The sequence below is a fragment of the Indicator indicator genome, chromosome 2 (genome assembly GCF_027791375.1).
Source record: "Indicator indicator isolate 239-I01 chromosome 2, UM_Iind_1.1, whole genome shotgun sequence".
NCBI classification, from domain to species: domain Eukaryota; kingdom Metazoa; phylum Chordata; class Aves; order Piciformes; family Indicatoridae; genus Indicator; species Indicator indicator.
Window position 1 is genome coordinate 58,555,167 of NC_072011.1, and position 12,338 is coordinate 58,567,504.

General features: G+C 51.6%; 1 protein-coding gene across 1 annotated transcript in view; it reads right to left on the reverse strand.

Moving 5' to 3' along the window:
• PPP2R5D (protein phosphatase 2 regulatory subunit B'delta) overlaps nucleotides 1–9,208 on the reverse strand; it is a 33,679-nt gene extending 24,471 nt beyond the window's left edge. The window contains exons 1-3 of the mRNA XM_054397347.1: nucleotides 8,834–9,208; nucleotides 8,650–8,754; nucleotides 969–1,203 (exon numbers count right to left, since the gene is read on the reverse strand). Coding sequence (XP_054253322.1) covers nucleotides 969–1,203; nucleotides 8,650–8,754; nucleotides 8,834–9,208 — 715 coding nt within the window. The remainder of the gene's footprint in view (nucleotides 1–968; nucleotides 1,204–8,649; nucleotides 8,755–8,833) is intronic.
• Between the last annotated feature and the right edge of the window lie 3,130 nt (nucleotides 9,209–12,338).

Here is a 12,338-nt window from a genome sequence, read left to right on the forward strand (position 1 = left end):
CAGAGTAGAAGAGGAGAAGAATCTCCCTCAGCCTGCTGCCATGCTCTTCTTGATGCACCCCAGGATGCCACTGACCTTCTCGGCTACAAGAGCACACTGTTAGCTCTTGGTCATCCTGTTGCCCACCAGCACTCCCAGATCCCTTTCCCTAGAGTTGCTCTCCAACAGATCAGCCCCCAACCTGTACTGGTACACAGGGCTGTTCTTCCCCAGACACAGGACTCTACATTTGACCTTTTTGAATTTCATTGGGTCTCTCCCTGCCCAGCTCTCCAGCCTGTCCAGGTCACACTGGATGGCAGTGTAGCCTAGTGGGGTGTCAGTCCTTCTCCCAGTTTGGAACCACTCTCTCTCTCTCTCTATATATATATATACACATACACCCATATATATATACACACATATATAGGCATAAAATAAATATATATATAAAATACATACATATATATATATACACACACAAACACACAAACATGTAAGCATAAAATAAGTATATACATAAAATACATATATACATACACACACATGTATAAGCATGAAATAAGTATGTATATAAAACACATATATATATATATACACACATGTATAAGCATGAAAGTTTAAATCAGCTCAAATGGGAAGGGAAGTACCAAAGCTGCCACTGAGTATCTTCCTTCTCTTTTGGGCTATCTATCACTTCATAGAATCATAGAATGGTTTGGGTTGCAAGGGACCTCCAAAGTTCATCTATTCAAACCCCCTCTGCAGCAAGCCGGGGCATCCTCAACTAGATCAGGTTGCCCAGAGTCCTGTCTCAACCTGCTGCCAAGCCAAGCAGCTCTCCAAGAGCCAACCCTGCCATACTGTAGACAGGAGGTTAGCAGGACACTAGCAGGCTCCCTTTGGGAAGAGCCCTTCCATCACCACCCTCTGCTTTGGACAAGGTGCAGCTGGTCATGCAGGTCCCTCTCAGCCCACAGCCTCTTTACCTTTAAGGGCTGGGAGCTTTTGCAGTTCCCGGTTTTTGCTGAGATTGAAGCGGGAAGAGCTGTGCCTCCGCTCCTTCTTCACAATCTGGGGTCCCCCTGAGTACTTGATCTTGTTCAGCTGGGTTGGGGGGGGAGCGCTGTTACTGGGCCGCTTATTTGAAGTTGGCTGCTGTTGCTGTTGCTGCTGCTGCTGTTGCTGTGGCTGTGGCTGCTGCTGCTGCTGCTGCTGCTGGGCCTGAGGAGAGAGAAGAAAGCAAAACAATTCACAAGGTTTTATCTACAAGTCTCACAAACAATTAGATACCTTCAAGCAGCTTCTTGGACTGAAGGAAGCAGGAACACTTTTCACTGTTGCGCTTGCAATTCGTGTTGCAGGGCTCTCGACCTGTTGGCTCTCGACCTGTTGGCTGCATCTGCAGCACCCCTTCAAAGTCAACATCAGTTTTACTCCTGTGAGCTACAGAATTCATAGAATTGTTTTGGTTGGAGAAGACCTCTAAGATGATTGAATCCAATCATCAAGCTAAGACCACCGTGGCCATTAAACCATGTCCCAAAGTGTCACATCCCTCTGTTTCTTGAACACCTCAAGGGACAGTGACTCCACCTCCTCCCTGGGCAGCCTGTTCCAATGCCTGACCACTCTTTCTGTAAAGAAATTTTTCCTCATATCCAACCTAAACCTCCCCTGGCACAATTTCAGGCCATTTCCTCTCATTCAATCACCTGATACTGGGGAGAAGAGACCAACCCCCACCTCAGCTACCACAAAGACAGGAGAGCCTCTTGGCTGCTCAAGATATGGAAAGCAAAGCCATGTCTTGCAACAAGTTACAGGAGCCTATTGACACAAAAAAGCAGAAGTAAGAACTTTTCAGGGTCCAAAGAGAAATGTCTCCAATTACAGCAGTCTGTGCAACACACAGCAAACACACAAGTTACTTCCTTGTCCTTGTGTGAAGAACCACCTGGGAAAAAGTAAGGCAGTGCTGTAGTACAGAGCAGGTGTGACAGTCCTGGAAACACAATAGTGAAGACCGCTTAAAACCATTGCTGCATCCATAGCTGCTAGTCTAGGAACCACACAGGCCATACCCAAATTTATGTCTCAGGTTGCTGGTTTTCCCAACCCATCCTGGCTGCTCCCTCCACTCCTGCCTTGTCTCTGCCTCATTGCACTCTGGCTGTCTCCTACAGACCTGATTTTTCCACATCACTCCTTTCAGCCACACAAACTCTTTGCCTGCACTTTCACAGAATCATAGAATGATAGGGGTTGGAAGGTATCTCCAGAGATTGAGTCCAACCCCCCTGCCAAAGCAGGACCACCTAGAGCAGGCCACACAGAAATGCATCCAGACAGGTCTTCAAAGTTTCCAGAGAAGGAGACTCCAAAACCTCTCTGGGCAGCCTGGTCCAGTGCTCCATCACCCTCACAGTAAAGAAGTTTTTCCTCATCTTGAGGTAGAACTTCCTGTGTTCCAGTTTGTATCCATTGCCCCTTGTCCTATCACAAGACACCACTGAAAAAAGAGTCGCACCTTCTTTAGGTATCTGTAAACACTGATCAGACCCCCTCTCAGCCTTCTCTTTTCCAGACTAAACTGCTCCAGGTCTCTCAGTCTTTCCTCAGCAGATGTTTCAGTCCCTTCATCATCTTCATAGCCCTCTGTTGGACTCTCTAATACATCCCTGTCCCTCTTGAACTGGGGAGCCCAGAACTGAACACAAATGTGGTGTCACCAGGGCAGGGTAGAGGTGGGGGAGAACCTCCCTCAACTTGCTGGCCACACTCTTCTTAACACCCCCCCCCCTTTCCTCCACCAGACATTCTCTTCACTTCATGCTTGTCAAACAGCACTTACAGAGCTACTTTCTTATTTTCAGCAGGTGACCAGAAACTCAAGCCAGTGTTTGCTCATCTTTATTCTGATCTTGGTGAAACCCTCTGCTGATTCAAGTCCCCCTTGAGCCACAATGGCTCAACAACTGACCCTTTAAGACCACACAGACTTAACTCATGGAAAATTTACTATGGAAGAGGGCAACATCCTGCCAGCAAGCCTGTAGGAGAGGGCTTAGCTGGAGACAGCACTCAGCCTACTCTGGCTCTGCTTTGTGAGGCCAGCAACGTTCCCTTCCTCAGCACTGCCACCTCTTTCCTGCTGGTACACAAAGCAAAGGAGCTGCAGGGTGAGCCTGTTTAGAACACAACAGGGATTGCACCGTGGGTCAAAAGCAGAGGTGGGTGAAATCCTTGGATGTCACCTTCTCCTTTCCCCCCATAAACTCCCAGCTGTCACAAACAGCATGGTGGTACAAAAGCAAACCTTCTCACCATACCGACCAGCATGATTTTGAGGAAAAGCATCAGCAATTCCCCCAAGTGAGATATGGCCAGGTTCCTCCTGTGAGGAGCAGCTGAGCTGCAATTTACCCTGCACAGCCTATTTACTGAGTCCTGATGGTTTCCAAAGAGGTGCAGCACAGCACCAGTCTGCAAGAGTTATTGCACCCACAGCATGTGGGGAGGCAGCAAGGTACAAACAGGGAAAGCTGCCTACATGGATATTCTGCTCTACAGATTGAGATCTACAGAGCAAGTGCAAAGACTCCCTGTGAAAAACAGTGTCTAAAACAAAACACCAATTGTTTTGTCAAGCCATTACATAAAACTGAAAACATTTTGGTTCTGATCCGGCTCTGCTTGAAGGAAATCTTAAGTGGTTCTGTTTCAAGCACAACTCCAAGCTAAGGCTGGGGGAGACAAGAAGATTTTAAGTTTCTTCATTTTAGATGTTATCTGTTTCCTTTCATGGAACAGCATTGCCCTGCAATGAGAGGAGGAAGCATGATGAGCTTGTGATGAAAACAGCTGTGACTGCCAGACAAAGCAGGCCCAGATTACAAACTGGAGGCAACTTATCCTCAACAGTGGTCTCCCCTTAGCTAAGTCAGGCTGAATCCATTCTGGCAACCTTCCAAGAGTGACAAATTCATTCCTCACCTTGAATATTTGAGTATCAGGGCAGCACGAGCCACCCAGACTTTTGCCCAGGTGCTTTTGGGAAGGTTAGTCCTCTAGTCTGCATCACTCTCCTTCCACAGGGAAGAAGGACAAAATCTGAATGCTGAGCCACCACAAAGAAAAGATGGGATAGACAAAAATGATGCATCAGTGGCCTCACAGGTAACACTTAAAGAAGTAGGACACATGGATCCCCTATCTGATAGGACATCCCCACCTACTCAGGAAACATCACAGACAAATGTTCTGAGTGTGGTGTATCACACACTAACAGGCTGCAGCCGCACTGCCTGGCATGTGGCATCAAGGGGTCTGGAAAAGTCCTTGCCATCAGCTTCTACAGTCAACAGCTGTGACAAAACGCAGCCTCAGGTTTAGCTGCTGGTTATTTAAGAAACAGGAATACACATGCAAAAATCACACAACCCAATTTGCTAGAGGAAATTCGATGGTGGGGGAGGTCAGACACTCTCTTACACAGCAGTGCTCAGAGGGTTTGAGGACGGACTGCCTCTGTATGGATTTTCTGAGATCATCCTCAATACTTGCTTTCAGGAGGTGCTTCCAGTGGCAGGCCTGCTGTCCATCGGCCTTCAAAACCTCCAGTCCTGGAGACATGAATCACAACAGGCTTGTTTTAAGTTTCCTAACACTTTCTTAAGCTTCCCATTCCTGAAAATGCAGCAGAATGCTAAAACTTAAAGGTTCTTTTGTTAATGCACAAGTATCAACCTCACAGACGGTTTTCCTGACATCAACACCAGCTGGCCACTCCATGGCTGCAGGCACACATCTACCTGATAAAGCTCAGCCCCCTCCTGACAGGCAGGGTTATGCTGCCTGTGCTGAAACGACTGGAGAACAGCACAAAGCTGTGGCAGACCCACTTTCCTGCCACGGTGGTGAAGCCACTTGTGCCAACAGGCTGGGCCAGCCCCAATTGCAACCGCATTCAACCCGCCCCAAGCACAGGTTCCCTGGCTTCACAGGAGTTCCCACTGCTTTCCATCTTTATCCTGCTAGGAACCTGCCTGCACAAGTCGATGAGCCCCAGGCCCTGGGCTTGCTCTGTGTCATCTCTCTTCACCTCAGGCTCCCAGGGACAGAGACTTTTCCCCATCCACCCTGAGCTGTGACAGCTTCTCCTCTGCATTCCTACCCAGGCATGACCTCACCTCTGCAGGCACTCCTACCGCGGCGGCTGGATGCATCGCCGCTCGGAAACCCGTCTGCTTCGCTGGTCCCTTGAGCACCTCCTGCTTACTAAGCTTCTCAGCCCAGATCTGCTCTCAGCTCCTCCTCCTCAGATGACTCTTCCTCTCCCATCCCTCAAGTCAGTACCTGCTCTCTTTGTCTGCTGTTACACAGCTTTCCCCATTAAAATAAAGCTCTCTGCCTCACAAGTACCACGAGCCCTCTGCCTGTCTCTGAACAATGAAGCCCAGGTGCTGCAGTAACAAACCCCATGGAGATATGTGCGAAACACGTCATGCAGCAGCTCAGAGGAAAGGAGCACCCTTTCCCAGAGCTGCAAGCCTCATCCGTGAGGCACCAAGCTGCCCTTGAGGCTGCAGAGCAACTCCTCTCTCCTTTTTTTACTGCTGTTAATCCCTGCTCCCACTTCCAGGTCATTAACTCTCTTCCCCACCCAGCTGCCTCTCCCAGTCTTTCTGGCCAGAAGGAGTAACTCTTTCTCATCCTCTCATTCGATGCTGAATCACACACATGAAATCATACTGGCATTATCTCTTTTTTTTCTCCTTAAATAGACACATGAAAATTCCCTTCATTCATATCTTCATCATGTTCTGGAGAGGATGAACAAAACAAACCTTTTATTTCCCTCTCCTTACTCTCCGGTTTTAACCCACTGCTCCTGTCTTTCCCTGAGCAAAGTGGCCCCCCACAAAGCCAAGGGCTGGTCAACCTCTGCTGGTTCTTCACCTCAGACAACTTCACCCTATGACAGGCATCTAAAAGAGGACTGCACTACCCCTGTACTTGCAAGGGAACTCTTGCCTTCCCTTGTGGGGATGTCTGCTTTTGGACCTATCTTTCCTTCCAGATCAGCTCCAGCAAAAGCTCCTTTGCTGCAGAGAACAAAGCATTATGCTTAAGGGTTTCTGGACTGACTCCTACCCTCTTCATCTCCCTCCACAAAGATCCCCATAGGAGGTCCTCGTCTGCTGCACTAGCTCAGATCTGTCAAACCAGAGCTGCTCTTCAAAGAGCTTTACTCATTCCACCAGCCAGACAACCTACCCACAAAACAAGTCGCAACTTTCTGGTATCAGGATAAATTAGAGCTGAGTTTTCCCCCTGCTCCTTGGAGCATCGTGTGAGAGAGGGAAGTGCATACTGGAAGAGGAATGCCCAAAGGCTGCTCTCCTGCTGCAATCTGACAGAAAGAAGGAAAATTCTTTGGTGCACACAAAGCCTAGAAAAGGCAACAAACCAACCATAACTTTATGGAAGAATTTACAGGGCACAAAACTCTCACAACAGCTATTAGAGGCATCTAGGTTAGGATCAGCTCATCAATCCCACCAAGCAACATCACTCCTGGTGTTTCACAAATCAAACCATCTCCTGCTTCTGACACAAGGAAGCAGTCTCACTCCCAGCACACGTTACCTGATTTCTTATGGTCCCCCAATGTGAAAGTCAAAATACCTTTCTGTTCTTCCTGAAGAGCAGGAAAATCGCATTCAAACCAGCATACATTTCTTCTGACCAAGCAAAGAGCTCTCTTCCATTCTGCAGCAGAGCAGTTTGGAGACAAGAAAGCACCAAGAGAGAAGAAACTTCACTACAAACTCAACAGGAAAAGAGATCTGTGGCAGTGCAGACTGCAGAGGTGTCTTCTTTCTGCTCTGCTCTCTGTTCCTATGATCAAAGGAGACTGAGCCTTCCATCTTAAAGAAGGGCTGGATTTTGTTTGGAATATGAGGAAGTGGCTGGGAATGTTTTGTGGGAGGGAAAGTTAGACAAATCACTTCTAAGTTTCTTCTGCACTCAGGCACAACCAGACATTATGTGCCACTTCAGGTCACAGAAGGAAGCTTGTAGCCTGCACTGTTCTTCCTTTCTTATTGCAGTGCCACAGCCCACCATTGATCTTGATGGGGACCACCAGAGTGCTCTGCTTTGATGGCGATCCATCACCTGCACATTACCATAGAATTAGGAATGGTTTTGATTGGAAGAGACCTTTAGGATCATCAAGTCCAAACTTCAACCTAGGAAAGCTGAAGCACTGAAAGGTTGAAGCATGAAAGACCCAGGCTTTCCTTCCTCTTCCCAGAGCTGTGAACTCAGCAGACCAAGAATACCAAGTTACCAAAAGGTAAGCCTGAACCCATGATGCCAAAGCAGGAGTTCTATCATGTCCTTGGAGTTAGGAGACAGCTCTCCCAGCAGGCTGTTTTCAGCTGTATGCACAAAATAAAACAGGTGGAAGCCAAGACCAGGATGAGACATAAAGAGAAGATCTAGAAAACTTCTACAAAGCATATAAATTCAGGTTCTGAGTCCTTGCTGGCCACATAGCACGTTAGGGAGGGGTACAGACTGGACCCTGAAACTGAGTGACTAGTAGTAGGGGTATTTTCTGAGGCTCTGTAATACGCTTTGAAGAAGACTTAAAAATAACCTTATTTTGACTATGACTATCCCACTGAACCAGGTTTCTTCCTAGGCTCTTAGAACCTCACCTCAATCCTTCAAATTACAAATGCAACATGTTCCAGAGAAGACTCAACCACACAGGCATTTAGGGACACACAAGTGGCACAGCTTGTTTGGCACAGTCAATTTGCAGTGTTAAAACACATACAAACACACAATTCCTTGGGCACATGTAATTTTCTGAACCAAGTCTCAAAATCCACACCCACACTGACCGCTGGACAAACTCAGATCTACCAGAAAAGTTCCAGTTTACCTGAATTTTTGCTGATTCTAAGCAGAGGTAATCATATAATGCTGAGGCCATTCTAACACATCCAGCTTGGTAACATCACAAGTGAGAGTGAAAGAGACTGAGCATGGCTGGGAATACAGATTGTGCCTTCTTGCGAGTAATGTGATCAGCAACAAGGCTGTTCCACCAAAGGAAAAACGTCTGACCTCTGGCAGTTCACCTCTGCTCTTTTCAGTTGTTCATTACTTCCTAGTCTCACTCCTCTAGAAAACACCTCAGACGTTCCCTTTTTATTGCTTCTCACTACTTTCCCACACTTACACAAGGTGACAAGAGAGTTGATTGCACTTTGCTCTGGAAGGAGCAAGGAAACTGTCCCCATCTGTCAGGCTTCCTCACTGATAATGGTGGCTTTTCTCTCTCTCCAGCCATGCTCTGCCCACCTCTGTGAGCAGCACTCACCAGCAGCTTTGTGCCAAAACTGCTCTTGCAGGGATGCAGGGTATGAGACTTATTCTGTCTCTTCCATAGTCATTGTTCCCTTTGAGTCCAACTTTCAAGGGGAAGTAACTTCATCTTTAACTTTAGTCTTAGCTATCATCCTCTCCTATTCCTTAAGATGCTGTGACAGACATTATTTGGCAGAGCAGCATGAAATAGCTAAAGATGCTAATTGCTCCTCAAAGATGAGTTGCCCATGCACACTGCTGTATCCAAGGTGAAAGCCTTACCTCTTCTGAATTCTCCACCCCACCATCCTTCCCGCTACTGCTGCTGCTGCTGGTGGTGCTGCTGCCGCCAGGCTTTGTCGTGCTTTTGGTAGACTTCAGAGACTCCTGAAAAGGGCAAAACGTGTCCAGATAAAATGTCACCTTGTGCGGAGTTCAGATGTGCAGGATCACAGACTCGTCCCACCTCCACCCCTGCAACCAGCCCTTCTGCGGGCGGTAACTCCCAGACCTTCTCCCGTGAGAAGGGCGGTACGAGCCGGGGAACATTCTCTGGCAGCGGGTAACCGCGGCCGGGACATAGGCACAAGCAGAAGCAAGTGCTGGCACGGCCCATCCCAGTCACTGAAGGCTGACCCGGGCCAAACACCTCCGGGGGTGACAGTGCGCTGCGCCCACCCTGCCTGGGCCAGCGCCTTGCCCAGCACACGGTTCCGCCGCTGCCCGCGGCGATGACAAGGTGCAGGGCACCCACAGACCCGGCGGGCACAGGGCAACGGCAGCGGATCCGGGACACCCCGCCTGCGGGCAGGGCCGGGACACACGGCAGAGCAGGCAGCATATCGCCGGCCGCCCCGCCGTGGGACCGGGTCACGGGTGGAGTCGTACCTCCCCCATGGGAGGCATAACGGGGGGGCAGGAGAGGCGGCCGTGCCTCGCAGCCCCCGTCACCTCCCGATAGCGCGGAGCGAGGCGGGGTCGCAGCCTCTGCTCACCACCACCACCGAGGCTGGCACTGGGGTGCACTGGAAGTGCCCTCCAGCCCGGGGTTGCCAGTGGCGGCGCTGGCACTGGGGACAGTGGAACCGGCTGCCACCCCCTCCCCCGGCTGACGCGCGCCCCCGACGCCCTCCTGCACCACGCGCCCCGCCCGCCCCGGGCGCGCGCCCCCGCCCCCTGCCGGCCGCAGCCCCGCGCGCGCGCCCCCGCCCCGAGGGGGCCGCGCCGAGGGAAGGCCGCGACGGGGAGGGCTGCGGGGGTGGGAGGCCAGTTTACCGGGGCCGCGCCTGGGCCGCGCTAGAGCATCCCCGGCGCCGCCCGCCCGCCTGCCCGCCCGCCGCACCTTCTCTTTCTTCAGCTTGTAGGGCATGGTGAGCGCCGGGCCCTAGCCGCTCCGCGCCCGCCGCCACCGCCGCCGCCTGAGCCCGGGCCCGGCCGCAGCGCGCTGCTCCCATTGGGCCAGGCGTAACGGCCTGCCTAGCAACAGCCTCCGCCACCGCCGCGCGGCGCTGACGCAAAGCAGCGAATTTTTCTCATTGGTGAAACTGCGCTCGGGCGCCGGGTACGGCCCCGCGGGGCGGGGCAGGGCTGCGGGCGAGGGGCTCTTCCGGGGCAGCACCGCCCGCTTCGGCTCTTCGCGGCGGGGCTCGGCTGCAGGTTGGCGGCGGCTCGGAGGCGCCGGCGCCTGTGCCCGGGGGTTCTCCCGCGCAGGGAAGCGGCTCTGGAGACGTGCAAGCAAAGGGCAGATCTCCCCGGGAACCTTGGCGGTGGGGCCGCTGCTCCGTGCTCGTGGCTGCCGGAGGGCAGGGGTGATAGTGGCGACAAGGGCGAGGGTCCTACTTATGCTGCGTCGCGCATCGCCTGGGTAGAAGGAGCCCCAACAGCCTGAGCTGACCCCAGAGAGAGCGCCCCGCCTTTACAGGACAGGTGGTTGTTGGCGCTCCGAGGCACAGCTTTGAGGAGGCTGCTGATGGAAATAATGGTGTCAGCACAAAGCTGATGGAGGCATAGATCCAACGGTGGACGGATGGGAACGGGTGTGTGGAAGCACTGCAAGGCCCCGCATGGTTCGAGCAGTGCCCCTGCTGATAACGGAGAAAGCTGTTCCTGGGATATGGGTCCCTGGATGCTTCCTTGTTTGCATAGCACAAGTTGGACAGCTTGTTGGCAGATGGCCCTACATCCTTGCAGTAGGAGGACAGCCTCCAACAGCCTGTAAACATTGCCTTCAACCTGATGTTGAACACGGGGAAAAGCAACCAGTGGAAGGCAAGCTGTCCTCAAGTTCATGGACTTGAACTGAGCAGGACATGCTCACAAGGGGCCACTCTGCTAGGGATGCCTAGGGAGCCTAAGGTCAGTCCAAAAGCCACTGTGCTTCAGATGGTGGCTGCTGGCCTTTTGTGATAGGTGCAGAAGCTGCCATTCACTTTAGTCAAGCTGGCAGTAAGGATCACTCTTTCAACCAGGTGAAGCTTTTGCCTACAGCCCATGTTGTGGTGTGCACTGTAGCCATGTTACTGGGAAACCTGTACTGGGTCCTTGGTCCTCACAGCTATTCTGCACAGGGTGGGATTTGGTATATCAGTGGGAAACGAAGCAGGGCACTGGGCTGTGCCAGGTGCTTCAGCAGGAGCACAATCTTTTGGAAGTCATCAGGTGAACAAAATTGGCATTGCACCTGGAGAGAGGGAGGAGAAATTCCCTGAGACTATTATAAATGATCAGTCCAGCAGTAGCTGCTTGAGAGCCACTGGCACTCAAGAGGTTCCCTGGAAGCAGAATGAGGCTGTAATTGTTGTTGTCCCTCTTCCATGGCATACATCAGCAACCCTGGCCAGAGCACTGGTGCAACCATCTGTGTGCTTGCAAGCAGAGAATTGCACCAGTGTGAGCAGGTAGACTTGATTGAAGAGTTCATGGCTATCATTGTTCCCTCATAAGTTGTCACACTGAGTTTTGCATTGGCTTTCTTTGCAGTTCCTCTGGTCCTGAAGGAGCTCAGCTTCACCAAGCTGCTGTTCGGCCCCTGAATTTCAACCAGTGCCAAGAAGCTGGTGTTTGGGGGTTATTTTCCTGACCTCACCAGCAGAGAAGTTGCATCTCACTGCCACAGCCATGCAGCATTTGCCTTTTCTAGCAGGAACCCTGCATGCCAAGTGCAAGCACAAGCAGCGAGATCCAGCTGGTGCCAGTCTCAACTTCCAGCCATGAAGGATGTGCTTGCCCACAGCAGGGAGTGTGGCAAAGAGCAAAACTGTACTTTTCCAAGCTTGACAAAGAGTTCTGGAAGAGATTTCAACCAGAAAGCCCTTTGCTGCCACCTGCCTGGCCTGTCAGCCCAGGACACCTCAGGGTCCAGCCTCTGCAGAGTGAGCTCTGCATTCCCCCAGCTGGGGCTGCTGGCAGTACTCCCTCCACGCCCAGAGCTGGAGACCCTCTCCCAGCTGCCGTCTCCATAGCAGGAGCATGACAAAGAGGGGGACTGTGATGGCTTCAGGTCATGGGGTTCTCAGCCCGGGATGGGTAGTGAGAGGGTTTTACTGTTGTACCTTCTCTCTGCCTTGGGGAGTACAATTTGGAGACCTCAGGTCTGCTGCTGCTGCTACTCCAAGGGCTCTTCTAGATCATCTCAGGTATTTGACCTTCCAGGCGGGAGGCTGGTAGTGGTTCTGGAGGGCTAAGAGGATGTTTCTCAGGAATGACTGGCCAGCTGCTGCTGCAAAGCTGCAGGAGAGGAGGGACCTTGTCTGTGCCTGTCCACTGTGCCCTACAGTCATTTCAGCTGCTCTCCCTGTCACCACAACTCAGTTGGGTTGGTCATTGGCAGGTGGGTTGCTGCTGCCAGCACTCCATGGTCCTTGGCATAAGTTGTCCCAGGGGTCAAGCCCTGAGCAAGAGTGGGAGGAACAACCAGAGGAGGGTGAGGAGTGCTGAAGCAGCATAGAAGTCTGGGGGAACCTGGTTCCGGA